The sequence below is a fragment of the Ammodytes marinus genome (assembly GCF_949987685.1).
Source record: "Ammodytes marinus genome assembly, chromosome: 17".
Classification (NCBI taxonomy): Eukaryota; Metazoa; Chordata; class Actinopteri; order Uranoscopiformes; family Ammodytidae; genus Ammodytes; species Ammodytes marinus.
The window spans coordinates 19,201,831-19,219,894 of record NC_137221.1 but is presented as its reverse complement, the minus strand read 5'-3'; the positions used below and the strand labels follow the sequence as shown (position 1 = coordinate 19,219,894).

The window sequence follows — 18,064 nt, the reverse complement described above, 5'->3', positions numbered from 1 at the left end:
TCTAAGAATACTGAAACCCTTTTCAAGATTCTTAAACTGCCTTACGCTGTTCAAGAATATCTCTCAGAGTCCAGAAGAGAGGCTTCGGTTGGCTCTCCAAGGCACAGTCCACCCACCAGGGATGAACTGCTGCTTTCCCTGAATGATTCCCAGAAGCTCCCTGAAAATGAGACAAATCCACACGACACTACAGAGATCATTCCCTATGAAATTTATTTAAATCACAGTCAGATGAAGAGAAGAATGAATGAGTCTGTTTGGTCTGTGGAGGCCCTATCCCCCTTCTTCCCCACTAAGGATTGGCTGCAGCAGAATGGCGTGTTTGATCCTGAGGTAATCGTAGAGATGACGGAGGAAGCTGGCAATGTTACTCCGACAAACCAAAATATTAGACCTATTGAGGGACTGAGTCGGAGTCGCAGGATTTCCCCTTCTGACTATGTTTCAATGTCAGACAGTTGGCTGATCTACAGCACCCCAGCTGAGAAACCAACGGCAGCAAAGAAGCCAGAAACGGAGACCGAAATGGATGCCTCTGAAAGGAGGGAACCGAGGCCTGGCCAGAGCATGGCTCCTTCACAAAAGGATCCCTTAACTTCCCCACCTTGTCATATGCCAAGTAAACTGATTTTATCCACCGCCACTGAAGAGGACATGGCCGGGTCTACTGAACCAGAGCCTTTTGAAGGCTCAAACCAGGAATCTCTCATTATAGATGAGCAACAGGAGCAAAGCACCCACACTCCTGAACAGGAAAAAACTCTCGTCTTGAACCGTTCTTCAGAGAAGACCTCTCCTACAGGCCATCTGATTGTAAAGAATGGAATGGACATAGAAGTAGAGGATGGGCCATGTGGGAATGGACAAGTCAATGGAAACCAGAATCTGTGTGTCCCATCGACTGACCAGAAGATAGCTGAAGTGTCTCCGTCAAAGGCCCATCTAGTGGACTGTGGTGTCCAGTGTACTGAAATCCAAGAAGTGAAGTGTCAATCATGTAATGAACCAAACGGCAGCATGGGACCAGTGAACAGAAGACCTCCTTTTAAATATTCAGGTGATCTACTTTTGTTTAACAATATGTAAGGAGCCCCTTTGCCTCTGGATGAAAAAATGTGTTTTGCTTTAACTATTAAATATATTTATAGATATGAAGAAATCAAACGATGGCACAGCTGAAGGATTCTGCCCAAATGGGCACATGCAGGGACCACAGAACAAGAGGCCTGGTTATTGGAAGAAAAGGAGTCAAGGTAATGTACAATGGATGTAGACAATAGTGTGCTGTAATCAGGTCAAATTCAATAGGTTTTTTTATGACCAGATACAGTTTGACAATCCTGTTTAAAGATGTTCTATAAAAATTCTTTCAATTCCAATTGCGTCCCATAATAGGCTTGTATGCAAAACACAGATATGAAGAAATTGTTTAAAGTGAAGTCACATGGAATAGGACTGAGAATTTGATGCCCAGCCATACAACCTCAAATGAGTTTAAACTGGAAATGTTCTGAAAAGTTAGTCATGCCTTTAACATTAAACAAGTAAAATATGATACTTTTTTAATATTCAATCCAAAACAAAGGTGTCAGCACTTGTATACCTGAATGCTTCCTAAAAGTGTGTTTTGAACACGACAGTGCTTAAAATAACTTGACAAAATGTTCTGTCCCAGAAGATGCATGAGAATGCAAAAGACGACCCAAAGCCAGAACATGCTGTTAAAGGTCACATATTATGCTAAATGCACTTTTTAAATGTGTTCTAACATATCCATGGGTCCACGGTGTGCCTAGAGACTGCCAAATTATCAAAAAAAATAACAACCTCTCCTTTTCTCACTCTCCCCCTTTCTGAAACCCCCACCCCTCCCCCCCAATATACTCCAGTCAGAATTCTCGCCGACTATTACGTAATAGTCGGCACAGCCACATCCCCATATTTTCTTTATATGTCCATGCTTCCCCCCAGAAACGTCTACCGTGCACTAGTCTATGATAACCCCACCCCCCATTTCTTATTGGTCCACGGCCCCGAGATCCGATGGAACATTTTCCGAGCGACAGCCATGTTGTTTTCCCCGCTAAGCGACAAGATGCCCTTAGTACAGCCTGAATGTTACATACACCAACACAGAATGCTTTTGCTCATACTCCACTAATTTATCTTAACCTCAGCAGTCTATTAATTCCTCGTTTTTAATAACACAACGGATAGGAAGCTACCTGTGCTTTTTTTTTAAACGGTGAAACTAAAATAATAGTTTTTATTGGTAGTTTTGCCTGACTGGTGTATAGCTATTAGCTTTGGGACAAGCAACCAGCTATGGCTTAGCTCCGGGTAAACACTGTGTTCGCAGTCACGCAGTGTCTCTCTAGTATCGCGAGAGCACGGTAGAGACGGTGGGAGAGCCCCATGGACATATAAAGAAAGCCCGGCAGAGAGGTGGGAGGGGCCAGCCAGATCGCACAAATATAGGTCATCCTGAGACCAGAGGACAATCAGGGTATAGAGGCTTGCTACAATAAATGATCTGAACGGGTTTTTCAGCAAACATCTAAAAAAATAAGTATTAGGGACTACTTAGACCATATAAAATTGACAGCAAAGTGCATAATATGTGAGCTTTAACGTAGAACGCATTTAATCGGTTTCAGGACTGTGTGGTTTGATGCACTTTGAATGATGGGGACAAATGTTCACACTTATAACTTTTGACTGGTGGATACAATACCAACTGAACAATACCAACTTTGAATGAGTAAGAACAACAAAGAGAAATTAACATAAATCAAATCAGTTTTATTTGTATAGCCCAATATCACAAATAGACATTTGCCTCAGTGGGCTTTACATTCCATACAATATGACACCCTGCCCTTACACCCAGGCCCGCTGCTAAGCTTTTGGGTGCCCTAAGCTGAAATTGTCAGTGATGCCCCCCCCCCCCCCCCCCCCCCCAAAAAAAAAAAAAAAAAAAACACCAAGAAGCTCGCGTCCGTAGGGCGTGAGCAACATTTTTTTGCCCTTGCAAGATCTCTGCGACTGCTTTTTGGCACATTTGCTGTAGTGATGAGTTTTTGCGAACAGCATTTACTAACAGAAAGAACAGCTTAACTTGTGAAAAAAGAAAAAAGTTGCCTAGTATCCTACTAACTGCCTTTGCAAAGGAATTGAGTGATAGGATCATAGACAGATTATGAGATAATGGGCCCCTGGGCACACACTCTTAAAGGGCCCCCCACTTGTCCCTATCCAGTCAGGTACACTGAATTTTCTACACGGATACATACAATTAATGGCAAAAACATATTAAGGAAGTCAGTGTTTCCCACAGGATTTTGGGGTATTGTTGGAGGGACCCTGTACCTTGTTGGGTGGTCCAGGGGTATGCCCCCCCAGAATTTTTTTTACCTTTTTAAAGTAAAATGCATCAATCTGGTGCACTTTGAGAGGACATTTTAGAGGCTAGAGAGATATCAAATCCTGAGATGCAGAAGGAACATTATTTTTCAGATTTTTCTTAAACAGCACTCTTTACTCTGCAACTGTAAAAACAGTAGATTGGTCTGCAGACCCATGTTCTATGATGGAGGGGCCCATTTCAACAGATAAAGGGTGGATATGAACAATTTAGAATTCACACATATAAAGCTTATTTGTGTATGTGTGAGGGGGGCTTCAACCCCCTTAGACAGAGCTACTAATGCTGTTGTTTTTAATTTGCTTTTGTATTTCTCCCCTACTAGTTGAGGGGCCCATGATGATTTCTATCTTGTTACATTTTAATGAGTACTTATATTTAGGCTATTCCTTTTTGGACCCTGTTATTGACATCAGTGTCTGAGCTCTTTGACTATGGAACATGAAAAGTTACTATCAGTATCTCTGGCTGAGGGCCCCCCTGAGCCCTTGGGCCCCTGGGCCTGTGCCCGGTGTGCCTGTGCAGTAATCCACCCCTGGATAGGTTACACAATTAAGAAAAAACAACGATGGGCCTGTTCATAACTAATTTATATATTTTTTGTAATGTAATGATTATCATGAACTTTTTAAAAAAAACTATTTTGGGGGGCCCCCGGACCATCTCTTTTTCCTTTTTAATAATAATAAAAAAAAATAAAAAAATTATAATTTTTTTTTTTTTTGGGGTGCCCCCCCAGGAACTTGGTGCCCTACGCAGTCTGCGTACTCTGCGTATAGGGAGCGGCGGCCCTGTACACCCTTAGCTCGGCTGAGGGAAAAACTCCAAGTAAAAAAAAAACCTTTATCGGGATTAATTTTTTTTTTTTTTGAAATCTCAGGGAGCGTCGACAAAGTAGTAGTACACATACAGTGGGGTCTAAAAATCTGTCAAATCATCTTTGTCTACAGGAAAGCAGAACAGTGGGCAGGAATTCAATGGCTACTATGGCAAACCTGGGAAATCAAGAGGTAAACATTAATAAATCTTATCATCCCTTGTCAGTATTGTTGTTTATCTGGTGCAGGTTGCTCTAGGCTTTCATTTCATCCAAAGGATAGAGTAAGAAATTTTTTTAGTATCAGGGGTTAGTCATAACTCAAATTGCTAATAGATATTTAATATTGACCATCTCTTTGACCAGAAAATGCAACCAAATTGCACTAGAGGCTACATCAGTTATCATACTAAAAAAAAAAGTAAACGAGCAGTACCTGTGTATTGCATACTTTGTAGTCCGGGCTGCTGGTCATATCCCAATACATTAAGCAAATAAGCTGTCTAGTGAAACTTACTTTTTTCTCTTCTCTTTTTTTTTAGTAAATGTGCATATTGCTGTCTTAAACGGCTACTCCAAAATTCTTCGGTTCATACAGTGGCTATAATTGAGGAAAGTTCTATCGGACTGCATTACAAAAACTGCCATCCTGTTTGTCTCACAAAGGCCAGCATGGTCTAGTATGATGCAATTTGCACAGCATGGCAATCACCCGGGGTAAACATCCTTTGTGTTTACCCCATTGGTTGATATGAGACGTAGTGACCCTTCATGCATCTACTCCGCATGTAAGTTCATATGTGAACATGCCCACTGCCACAATTCCACCCCAATCATCAAATTTTATCAACCACTGGTGGAAGGCATTTTCTTATGAAAGCAGCTGAGCCAGAGGTTAGTGACTTGGGGGCTTCCACACTGATATTAGTTGTTGGGGTCCATTGGGCATGTTATGGTTGATGCTGGGAAGAGGAAGTGATAATGATTTTCTATGCAGCCGTTGTGCACATTATGACAGGGAAGATGTTTGGATGGGATTTGCATTGAAAGAGTCCTTAATTGCCTGATTCTGCCTTATGCACTTGTTGTAACTCCCCATTAGCTGCAAGGAGATCCAAAATACTATGATGAAGAGATGTCATCAGCAGATGATACCTGCTGGAGATCGTTTATAAAACTCTGGTGTCAATTAAGTTGCTGCAATCTATGCAAAGCTGATAGACAATGTCTGCAGAGAAGGCTTGCCATTCTGATGTGATTCTCAGAATAAGATGACTTCTCAAATGCAAAACTGAATCCTTAAAATCCATTGGTAGACATATTTTGCAAGTTTCTGAGAATTGGGAACTTCACCTTGAAACAATATCAGAAATGCTTCCTTTTATGGCAGTATCGGGGCGGCAGTGGCGAAGTGGGTAGGGAGTTCGCCTCTGGTGTGCAGGGTCGGAGGTTCGATCCCCCGTCTCCCCACCACATGTCGAAGTGTCCCTGGGCAAGACACTGAACCCCGAATTGCTCCCGATAGTTAGCTTAGCACCCTAGTGCTAAGCCTACCCTGCGTGGTAGCTGCTGCTATCGGTGTATGAATGTGTGTGTGACTGGGTGAATGTGTACAAAAAAACAATGTAAAGCGCTTTGGGTCTGTGATAAACGGAGATATAGCGCTATACAAGTCCATTTACCATAATCTCTACACAAAATCAGCTCACATCTACAGTATGTGCAGACAGGGCCGCCCATAAGGGGTAGAAAGTGTGAAAGCTTTCTAGGGCCCAGCCACTTGGGGGGCCCATGGTCTTTGGAAGCCAAGAACCTACCTAGATAACCTTTATTTTTAGATTTTTAAATATTTATGTCAATATCTATTCAAAGTTGGGTGTTTACACTTAAGGCCATTTAAAAAGCAGTAGAAAAGCTACTTGTGTCTGGGTGTGGTTGTGAAAAGTATTTGGACCCCATGAAAAAACAGGTTGGGTACCTTTTGTAGTTCTTCTACATTCTTATAAACAGAAACAAACAGGTTTAAATTATCTCTTTTATGAAAAAGAATTTCCCTTTGGGGACAATAACTTCTAAAGGCTTTGACATAAGTCTTCAGGTTGACACGGCCAGCCAGGTCTGACCAGTTTTTCAGAAACCTGGCCAATCGACCAACCAGCCGAGTCCTACCACAATGACGCTGACGAGCAGCATCATCCTGTTTTAATCATTGTAACCACCAAGGTCCTGCTTTCTGTATTGTTTCTAAAAATAAAAAATGAAAATAGACCTTAAAAAGTTCTTAATGCAAAGAAAGACACAAGGCACAAATAAGTTGTAAATAACTGAAGGAACAGATTTGTGTTCAAAGATTAAGAACTTTTTTGTAATGTTTTCAGTAATGTTTTCAGTAATTCTGCAGTGATGAGAGCAGAATGAACTAAGCCTAAATGTTGCAACCAAATATAGGCCAACTTTATAGTTTTGAAGGGTAGGTTGGTTTGGTTATTCATGTAGAGAACCGCCTTTTTTTTCTTTTTTGTGTGAAGAATTTGTTGTTGATGTTAATTTTTAAGCGTTATTTATTTCGACAATACCACCAAAAGATTTAAAATGATTTATTTTCAAACATAATCCATCCTATAAACCCTTTGTGTGCCAAATGGTGACAAGATTGGGTTTTGATAATAAACAGTTTTGTCTGGATTATATTTCCTGAGTCGTTCCTGCTCACGGAAAACACATCTAGGCCTACCTGCTACTTGTGTCTGGGTGTGGTTGTGAAAAGTATTTGGACCCCATGAAAAAACAGGTTGGGTACCTTTTGTAGTTCTTCTACATTCTTATAAACAGAAACAAACGGGTTGAAATGATCTCTTTTGTGAAAAAGAATTTCCCTTTGGGGACAATAACTTCTAAAGGCTTTGACATAAGTCTTCAGGTTGACACGGCCAGCCAGGTCTGACCAGTTTTTCAGAAACCTGGCCAATCGACCAACCAGCCGAGTCCTACCACAATGAAGCTGACGAGCAGCATCATCCTGTTTTAATCATTGTAACCACCAAGATCCTGCTTTCTGTATTGTTTCTAAAAACAAAAAATGAAAATAGACCTTAAAAAGTTCTTAATGCAAAGAAAGACACAAGGCACAAATAAGTTGTAAATAACTGAAGGAACAGATTTGTGTTCAAAGATTAAGAACTTTTTTGTAATGTTTTCAGTAATGTTTTCAGTAATTCTGCAGTGATGAGAGCAGAATGAACTAAGCCTAAATGTTGCAACCAAATATAGGCCAACTTTATAGTTTTGAAGGGTAGGTTGGTTTGGTTATTCATGTAGAGAACCGCCTTTTTTTCTTTTTTGTGTGAAGAATTTGTTGTTGATGTTAATTTCTAAGCGTTATTTATTTCAACAATACCACCAAAAAATTTAAAATGATTTATTTTCAAACATAATCCATCCTATAAACCCTTTGTGTGCCAAATGGTGACAAGATTGGGTTTTGCTGCACTTTGGATTAGTAGTTCTTCTGTGCACCAAAATACTTTCATATTAAAATGTATGTTTATCAGTGCAACAATTTATGTTAATTTGTGCCAGTTTAGCATTCACAAATATTTGTGTTTTTTTTATATTGTTATAGTATTTTACATACATTTAAGCCTATGTCTTTGTTAGAGAACACAATTAAAACTCGATACACAATGTTTATGCAACATAGGCCCCAATTGTAAAGTCACAGCGATGTTTTTGGATTCTGGGCTTATATTTTCGGAAAAACATTGGATTCACCCTTAACTATTGACCTTAACTGTTTTGTTTTTTTGTTTTTTTAAGATATTTTTTGGGCATTGTTATGCTTTATTGGTGCAGAGAGACAGAGGTGAAATGGGGCAGAGAGGGGAGTGACATGCAGAGAACGACCGCGGGTGGGAATCAAACCCGGATCTGCTGCTGGGCCCGGCCCGGGGGGGACGTCCTACCAACTGAGCTAAGGGCGCCCAACCTTAACTGTTTCTGATGTTGTATGTGGTATCATAGTAATCCCTGACCATGAAAACATAGGGTTAGACATCACTAGTTATGTGGTATTATGTTTGGTTCAGGAGTTATGATGAAAAATGCATAATTAGGCTATGGCGGAAAGTAAAATGGTCGCCATGGCAACCATGATTCGATTTTGCAATGGCTTAATATCTGAAAATGTTCAGAGCCCCAAACTGTATAAGTGTACCAAGTTTCAAGCTTTTCTGAAGGGGTTAACAATTTTGCACATATCCCCTCTACCATAAAACAGTACTATTGGAAGCCAAAAATTGACATAAAGGTATGGTTAAGAAACCCCTTAGAAAATTACTTTCCACCACTTGGATTCCTTAAGACTTTTAGTATGTTATTAATTCCATATTCATGAGTCAAAAACAGTTGGAATGGTTTCTGTTGCAATTTTTGAGAGGTCAGGTTATATAATGCCTGGACTATTAATGATCGAGTGGCACTCCACGGCCGCGAGGGTGACTCCACAGCGAGTGACACTCGCTCACGGAGTGGGAGTGCCTAGGGAGTCATTTGGGATGGGGCCTCTATGTCCATGGGGCTGAGGGGAGGTGAACGAGGGGAAGTGCAACTACTATTGGAATGCAGCTAGGCTTTTTCGTCACTCCCCCGACTGCACTCGGCTACTCTCGTCTACTTTCCAGGCGAGCCACCACAACTGAGGTCGAACAAGCCTAATACTGCCCTACTGGGATAACTCCATCCAGTCTTCTTTTCACCTCGGTCATCTAAAGAAGGAACAACCATGTTTTTGCTCGCTGTTGTCTTTGTCATTTTAACGGCCTTCGCTCAGTCGGAGCCCGTCGTGGACTCATCGTATGTCGCTGCTGTGTACGAGCACAACGTGTTCATGAACCCGGAGCCTCACGTGCGCCTGTCCCGCCACGCCGCCCTACAACACATGAAGAAAAACCTGGACGTCTATGAGGAGCAGGCTGCACGCGCTGCTCAGCAGGTAGGCTTAATAATGGGTTAAATGTTAGTGTTTTCAGTCAAAGAAACAATGTTGCAAAAAAAAAAATGTATCCAGTATCCATACCATTCAAAATGATGTGCAAGAAGATAATGTAGCAGAGAAGACTTAGACTAAATTAGCCAAGGAGATAAACTCATAAAAGTTACATATTTACAGTGTTACAGATTTTCTGCATGTCACTTTTTGTGGATATATTCCTTTTGAAGCTTTCAAACAATGTTGAATAGTTCAAGGAAAGTCTCAGATGCTGTTGCTATTGTCACTGGCTAAACATTGCAAAACATGGAGCATTGGATCATAACAAGACACAAGTACATTTAGCAATCAGTTTTATCATTAAACTAAAAAGCACGGTCAGCATAGTAATGAATAAAAAGGCCATTCTTATCAAGATATGGCAGGGTTATTACTGCAAACGAGTCAGTGTCTCAAAGTCATCACGAGTGGTTATATTTCTCTGAATATTCACACAAAGACATAGGCTACATTTAATATCAGAGTTTGTGTGTGACTACAGTGGAATCGTGTCTCCATACTGCTTTGGTCAGGGTGTCCAGATCCTGGTGTTTCCAGAAAATGGTATTTATGGTCACCACTTCAGCCGGTCGTCCATCTCTGGCTACCTAGAAACCATTCCTGACCCCCAGCAGGAGAGATGGAACCCCTGCACGGAGCCGGCCAAACACAGCAACACTGAGGTGAACTGTCAGTCATACCTTAAAGGTGCACAATGTCACTTTGGGTGTCGGAGAAGTGAACATTTTTCTATTGTACTGTATATTATCATAACTGAATAAACAAGCTTTCCTCACAGGAAAATCAGATCCCTGGAACACTGTTTGAAGTCAGAAAGCTAGGCTATCTTATCTGCCGATGTTTACAGCAGCAGGGCGTTTGATTCCAGGTGCCTAAAAAATAAATTTATTTTGATTTATGATGATAGAATTATTCAATACTAAAGGTAAGAACACACTGTACTCTGATGCGTGGCGAGATTACATACAAGGCAAGGCAAGGGCAAGGCAAGTTTATTTATAGGGAAGGTGGGGTGATTTGTGCAACTTTTTACTCAAAGTGATTTTAAAGTGAGGCCTTGACAGTTATGTCTCCAACTCAAATATGTACATATATTTCAGGATGTTGTGCATCCCTGGCAATAAAAACTTTGGATCTGGAATAAACTGTTTAAGAAATATAGCTTTCGGAAAAAAAGTTGTCATTGTGTCACAATGACAAAGTCACCATCATCATCTTTCTGGCCATCTGAACTCTCATCAGTGGTGTCGTTAAGTGGAATTGAGATGTCACTCTCTTCTGAGCTACTGTAGACAATCACTTTCTTTTGGTGACCAGCGTATACAGCCATGCCACTGGCACAACTCTTAGAAATGTACTTTGCACTAGTTGCTCCGTGCTTGTGGAACCAACTGCCACCTGACAAATGTGATTCCCCCTACATTTCTGCCTTTAAATCAAGGCTCAAAACCCATATGTACACCCTGGTGTTTCCTCCCCATTAACCTCTGCACTACTTACTTACCTCTGCACTACTATCTGTGTTTATGTGGATGTATGGGCTTTACGTCTTTTATTTTGGTTATTGTTATTTTACCTTCATTGTTTACCTACTGAATGCACTATGTACAGCACTTTGGACAGTGCAAACTGTCATAAATGTGCTTTTATAAATACATTTTACTTACTTACTTACTTATAACTCACCCAGGCCCTTGCGCACAAATCACCCCATCCCCAGAATTTTGGATAATAGGCATGATGCAGCAATTTAGGGTTGACATTGTGCTAACTATATAGACTCAAAGTGTAGCATACCAAAGCACTAAAACATGTGTCAAATGTTTTCAAACGTGTCTATAATTGTTCAGACACAATAATCAAAAAACCTTGATCATGGAAATTTTACTTTGAAAGGCAAAACACAGTTTTTTGAGCTTAAATGTGCTTATATCTTATTCCTTGTGTCTCCCTTCTTTACAGGATGAGTCAAATGGATGGCTCTTCTTAAATATGTGGTCACATTTCCAATTTCTTCCACGGTTTTCTAGAAACAAGGGGTTTTGCAACTTCCAAAATGCACAAATCACCCCACCTTCCCCTATAGCACAATTCAGACACAAGGCCACTCAAAGTGCTTTACAGGGGCAAGATTAAAATACACAACACACATCAGAAAAGCGAATGAATAAAACATTTAAAAGCGAATGAATAACATTTATATAAAAATAAAAATTACAGGTTGAAATGGAAACAGAAAAGTCTTCAGACTTGATTTAAAAGAGCTGAGAGTTGCAGCAGACCTCAAGTTCTCTGGGAGTTTGTTCCAGAGATTTGGTGCATAAAAACTAAAAGCTGCTTCTCCTTGTTTAGTCCTAACTCTGGGGACTGTAAGCAGACCTGTCCCAGACGACCTAAGGGCTCTGGACGGCTCATAACGTATCAGCAGATCAGTAATATATTTTGGCCCTAGACCCAGGGGCGGCCTTAACGATCTGGGGGCCCCATTCAAGACCTAGTGTGGGGCCCCCCACTTTTTTTTTATTTTCTTGAAAAAAAAATAAAAAATCTTAATTATTATTTTTTTTTAATAGGCTACATATTTATTGTGCATGCTTGTGCATGCTGCCCGCAAAAAGAAAACAGATTGTAGAGGTTTATGAGATGATAGGCCACTGGGTGCAGACTCTTGAAGGGCCCCCCACTCCTACCTATCCAGTCAGGTACACTGATTTTTCCGCACATATACAATTAATGGTAAAAACATATTAAGGAAGTCAGTGTTTCCCACAGGATTTAGGGATACTGTGGGAGGGACCCTGGTCCTTGTTGGGGGGTCCGGGGGCATCCCCCCCCCCCCGGAAGAAAATGTGTGCCTTTTGAATTAAAATGCATCAATCTGGTGCACTTTGATTTCAACAGATACAGGGTGGATAGCTACTTTTTATGAACAGCATAGAATTTACACATAGAAATCGTATTCCTGTATGTGTGTGGGGGCCCTAAAGGCTCATCATGAAGCCGCTTAGACAGAGCTACTAATGCTGTTTTCTTATGCTTTTGTATTTCTCCCCTACTAGTTGTGGGGCCCATTATGATTTATTTCCTTATATTTAGGCTTATTCCTTTTTGGACCCTGTTATTGACATGAGTGACTGAGCTCTTTGACAATGCAACATGAAAAGTTACTATGAGTATCTCTGGCTTAGCATTCTCAAGAATTATTTATCAAAAAAAAATATATATTTTTTTTAAATATAGGCTATATATTTTTTTTTGGGGGGGGGGGGGCCCAAAGGGCGGGGCCCCATTCAATGGAATGGGTTGAAACTTTTGCCTCGTTTCCACGGAGTAGAGCGGGTCGGATCGGAGCGGTTCGGTCCGGATAGTTTGGCTTTTCATTTGCCAAAAGTTGGGTATGGTACGGTTTAAGCGCACCTAACCGCTCTGAGCCGCTCCCAATCTCAGTACTCCTCCGTATGGGTACTGGCCGCCTGAAAGCGGGCCGAAAATGCGGAGCTACACACCCCCGTCATTTGATTGGTCGAAAGAATCATTTCCGCCATGTGTAGTCATCTCGGCAAGAGTGAAGAGAGTCTCGTGTTTTGTCGAAAATGTGAGCACAGCACTGTTTATTGTGTGGTGTTTTTCCTCGTCAATAAATTAATCAGTTGGTTACACTGTGTCCCACTGCTAGTCACGTAGCCTAGCTACCGCAGCCAGCACTGTTCGCTCATGAGTTACACCGAGCCGTTTCTGTGTGTTTTCGCCATAGATAGTAGGCTAGTAAATACACGTTCACAACAACACGGGGGGAATAAATAAAGAAGCGGCTGGTTTGACCAAGCAAAAACGAGAGACCGCTGGTTTGACCACAGTTGGTAGAAAGAATAATTTCCGCCCTGTGTAGTCACCTCGGCTAGAGTGAAGAGCCGTCTGTGTGCTCACAACAACACGGGGGGAATAAATAAAGAAGCGGCTGGTTTGACCAAGCAAAAACGAGAGACTGCTGGTTTGACCAGAGTTGGTAGAAAGAATCATTTCCGCCGTGTGTAGTCACCTCGGCTAGAGGTGTGTTGTGTGTTGGCGAAAATGTGAGCGCAGCACTGTTTATTGTGTGGTGTTTTTCCTCGTCATTAAATGAACCAGTTGGCTACACTGTGTCCCACTGCTACGATGTCACGTAGCTGCCGCAGCCAGCGCTGTTCGCTCGCTGTATATCAGTTGCACCGAGCCGTTGTGTGCTCACAACAACACGGGGGGAATAAATAAAGAAGCGGCTGGTTTGACCAAGCAAAAACGAGAGACCGCTGGCTCGACCACAGCTGTTCCACAGCCCGATAGTTTGACCCACATTCTGGAGGCGGCTATCGCAGTCCAGCCTAAACCCCGCCCTACCAGTAAAGGTAGGGTCATAAACCCCGCCCTACCAGTAAAGGTAGGGTCGGCGGTAGGGGTGTGAACGTTTACAAAAATGTCTAACCGTGTACACGACGGAATTTTTTTCGTGTACACGGTTAACCGTGACGTCATTGTCCTTGTGCGCCCGCCGGGTAACTTTAATCTTTAGGTTATCTTTCATCACTCTTCCGTGGCTGTGAGTCGAGCCCGAGAACGGCGCCTCCCCGTGTGTGTGTGCGTGTGTTTGCGATTATACACACACTCACACACACACACGCCGAGGGACAGACAGATTGGGCAGACTAGCTTTTATCCTCCCCAAGTAGTTTATTAGTGATGTAAAATCAATAAATGCGTGTCTCCAGAACATATTTAAAAACTTTGAAAAAAAGAACATTTAAAATTTGAAAAAAAAAATTTAAACGGTTTTCGTTTATTGATTTTTCCTAAACGGTTATGATTTACTAAACGGTTACTCGTGTACACGTGCACACCCCTAGTCGGCGGTGGAAACAACACCGAGATTCTTAAAAGTGAGCTATCCCGCTCTGAGCCGCTCCGATCCGACCCGCTCTACTCGGTGGAAACGAGGCATTAGCTAAGGCCGCTACTGCCTAGACCATTTATGGCTTCATAAACCAACATCAATATTTTGAAATCAATTCTTTGAGTGACAGGAAGCTAGTGTAAAGACCTCAGAACTGGGGTAATGTGATCCACTTTTTTGGTCCTGGTGAGTACTCGAGCAGCAGCGTTCTGAATTAGCTGAAGCTGTCTGATAGATTTTTGGAAGGCCAGCAAGAACACTGTTACAGTAGTCAAGTCTACTAAAGATAAATGCATGGACAAGTTTTTCTAAATCTTGCTGAGACATAAGCCCTTTAATTCTTGATATGTTTTTAAGGTGGTAATAAGCTGACTTATTAATTGATTTAATGTGTTTTTTGAAATTCAAGCCTGAGTCTATGACAAAACCAAGATTTCTGGCTTGGTGTGTGGTTTCTAGCATAACAGATTTAAGCTCTGCACTGACTTTTAATTGTTCATCTTTGGCACCAAAGACAATCAACTTAGTTTTGTCGTTGTTTAATTGAAGAAGATTTTGGCACATCCAATCATTGATTTGTTCAATGCACTTACTTAGTGTTTGAATTGGATTTTGAATACAAAGTCAATGTACAAGCGAATCGGCGTCAAGCGGCGGGCATTAGACATTGAGCGTTTCAAGCGGCGCGTAGTCACCCGGCATTTGCTGCGCGGCGAAGGCAGAAGTTAAAAATATTTAACTTTTTTCTTTGGGTAAAGCACCATCAGCACAGCAGACTGTCCCGCTCAGCACCGGTTAGCACCAGCATAAATCCACAGAGTAGAGCAGGCTTTCAGAAGAAGTAACGTTGTTTATCGGCGGGCGTCCGCAAATATGACCCAATATGATTGTGTTTCTCACGGCAACTGCCGGTGGCGAGTGTGTTCGCACCTTAAGAATCACATGTAGGCTAGTAAACATGTGTTTTGTAAACTAACTACTGGCTCTCTAAATGTAAACAAATCCCCCTCCTTTGAATTTGCATAGTGCACCTTTAATGTTGTCATTGATTGGGCATTCTGATAAGAGCAGTCAATGAGACACTATAGGCTGCCAAGGGCCTTCACTGATGCAACCGATCTGTAAATGTAAATAACATTATGGTGGGATTGTGTTTCACAGGTCCTTCAGCAGTTGAGCTGCATGGCCCGTCGTCACAGCCTCTATCTGGTGGCCAACATGGGCGACCTGCAGCCCTGCCCCCTGAAGACTGATCCTTCCTCCTCCTGTCCTCCCGATGGACACTGGCAGTTCAACACCAACGTGGTTTTCAGGTGCGGTGTAGACATTAAAAAATGACAGTAAATGTTGTATGAGCTGAAATCCAGCAAGTTCATCAATACATCATTCCCTATTCTAAATGAATTGTTATCCCGATTTTCAGTTCAGATGGCTTGTTGGTGGCCCGCTACCATAAACAGAACCCCTACCTCCTCTTTGAGGAATCCTTTGACACTCCGCCGCAACCCGAGATCATAACCTTCGATACGCCTTTCGCCGGGAGGTTTGGTCTCCTCATCTGCTTCGACATCCTGTTCTACGAGCCCACGGTTGCCCTGGTGGAGAAGGTAGAAAAACAAGATGTAGAAACTCTACATTTTCATGTGTTTGGTCTTCTCTTTTTTTCTAAATCTCTCTAAATCTGCCCCCTCCCCCCTTCCTCGGACCACTTCTTAGGGTGTGCGTCAGCTGGTCTACCCCACAGCCTGGCCGAACCAGCTCCCCATACTGGACAGCATCCAGGCCCAGCGGGCTTTCAGCTTGGGCGCCAATGTAACTCTGCTGGCGGCCAACCTACGCGAAGGCAATATGAACATGAGAGGAAGTGGGATCTACACACCTTTTACTGCCACCTACCACCATGCCCTGAGAGGAGACCCGGAGGAGGGCAGGCTGTTGGTGGCCAGAGTGCCCGTCTTAGACCCACTGTGGCTGGGCCAGAGTGTGGCCACGGAGGAGGTGGTAGTTAAGGAGTCCACATCATCCACACTTCATAATACAGACTCTGCTTTCTGTCACAGGGAGAGTTGTTTTGATTCTTCTCCTTCTGAAAGCGCTTCCTCCTCCCCTGACACCTTCACTTCATCCCTAATGCACGACCCGTACACGTTCGTCCTCTTAAACAAGACGGAGGACAAAGTGAGCGTGTGCGATGGCACCTTTTGCTGTCACGCGCAGTACCGGTTGTTGCCACAAGGCAGCAGCAGAGAGCTCTATGCATTGGGAGCATTTTCTGGAATACACACTTTTCACGGACGCCTTGCCCTGCAGGTATGTATGTGAAGATATATGGATATTTGAAGGTAACATATTATGCTCAGTTAAGGTTCAAATTATAATTTGGGTTTATACTAGAAACTGTTTTGGTGTAGTGCAGTGCTTCTCATATGGTGGGGCGCGCGGGCTGCCTTGATTTCCAACTGACCAAGACATTTTTTTTTTTTGCTAGCAAGCGTGATGTGTGCTTGTGTATGGTCATATCCGTGCGAAAGGCCACAATTTGCAGTAAATACATGTCCACATGTGTCTCCAAGTGTCTCTGTAGGCCATTTAAAAATAAATCAAGCAAGTAGACTAATAATAACATTAATGAATTATTGGTTATCACATCACAGAAGGCCTATTGGCCTATAATAATAAAAAAAAACACCACCTATATATGTTTACAGTTTAAAAATGTTTTGAATGAAATGCAAACCTCAGTGAATCATTTGGTCTTGTTTCTCTGTCCTGAGATTCACACAGACTGAGCAGTCTTGTTTAAATGTTACAAATTGAGCTAATAAACTGAACTTTGTTTTTTTTTTGCTGCAGAAGTTATCTCAGCTAATTTTTGTGATCTAATTTGATAATAAGGTGATTGTATGCAGAATGCTCGTGCCAGAAACTCATACAGTGGTTTTGTACAGATAAATAAATACATATTAGCAGGTTCTCAATAGTATTTCAAATTAGGGGGGGCGCGAAAACATTTCTGTCCCCTAGGGGGGGCTTGACAGAAAATAATTGAGAACCGCTGGTGTAGTGTACAAAAAACCATAATAATTCTCCCCTTATGATGTAAATCTGACTGGGGTTTTTTTTCCTCACAATTTGGGCCTGGGGAACCATATCAATGTTGAAGAAACATGAAAAAGTGCATTTAACATAAAAGGTTACCTTTGAAAACATCTTAATACGACCCTTGTAACTTGTAATATTTCTGTTGCAGGTGTGTGCTATAGTCCGCTGTGAAGGGTTGGACACCAGTTCCTGTGGACAGGAAGCGGAAGAAGCTGAGACTAAGATGGATTTTGTGTTGGAGGGGAAGTTTGCGACTAAATATGTGTACCCATCAGTTTTGGCGAGCCAGCTGATCCTGGAGCAGCCAGAGTGTCTGGAGAGAGGGGCAGATGGCAGAGTGACCATGAAACACTCAAACATGACAGCTGGGCTGGTCACTGCCTGTCTGTTTGGACGAATGTATCACCTAGACAATGAATGAACTGCTTACGCCTCGTTTCCACATAGAGCCTACGTACATTCTCGTATGCAATCCAAAAGGATCCGACCGAAAGACCATTCATTCCTATGTGATTCTCCGTAATGTCCGTTTGCCTCCGAAACTCCTCCCCTCCGTTATATTTCTGTCCTGTTTCTGTCCGGTATCCGTACGTTCAAATAATTTAACTCTTGGTTAGCTTACATGCGATGTCCTTCCACTCAGTTAATGTTGATTGTCAAGTCAGTTTGATGATTAAAAAGTACTTGTTCATATAGTTTGAACACTTTGTAAATCAGAGTGAATGTTATTCTGCTAAAATATTACAT

General features: G+C 42.1%; 1 protein-coding gene across 1 annotated transcript; it reads left to right on the top strand.

The window, feature by feature from the left end:
• Positions 1 to 1,166: 1,166 nt before the first annotated feature.
• Positions 1,167 to 17,738, top strand: LOC307264469 (biotinidase-like; the record flags this gene model as incomplete). Its single annotated transcript, XM_080045884.1, has 7 exons — positions 1,167 to 1,253; positions 9,070 to 9,231; positions 9,801 to 9,950; positions 15,377 to 15,528; positions 15,639 to 15,822; positions 15,932 to 16,525; positions 17,466 to 17,738. 7 exons carry the CDS (start codon positions 1,167 to 1,169, stop codon positions 17,736 to 17,738), a joined length of 1,602 nt encoding a protein of 533 aa, XP_079902010.1.
• Positions 17,739 to 18,064: the final 326 nt, after the last annotated feature.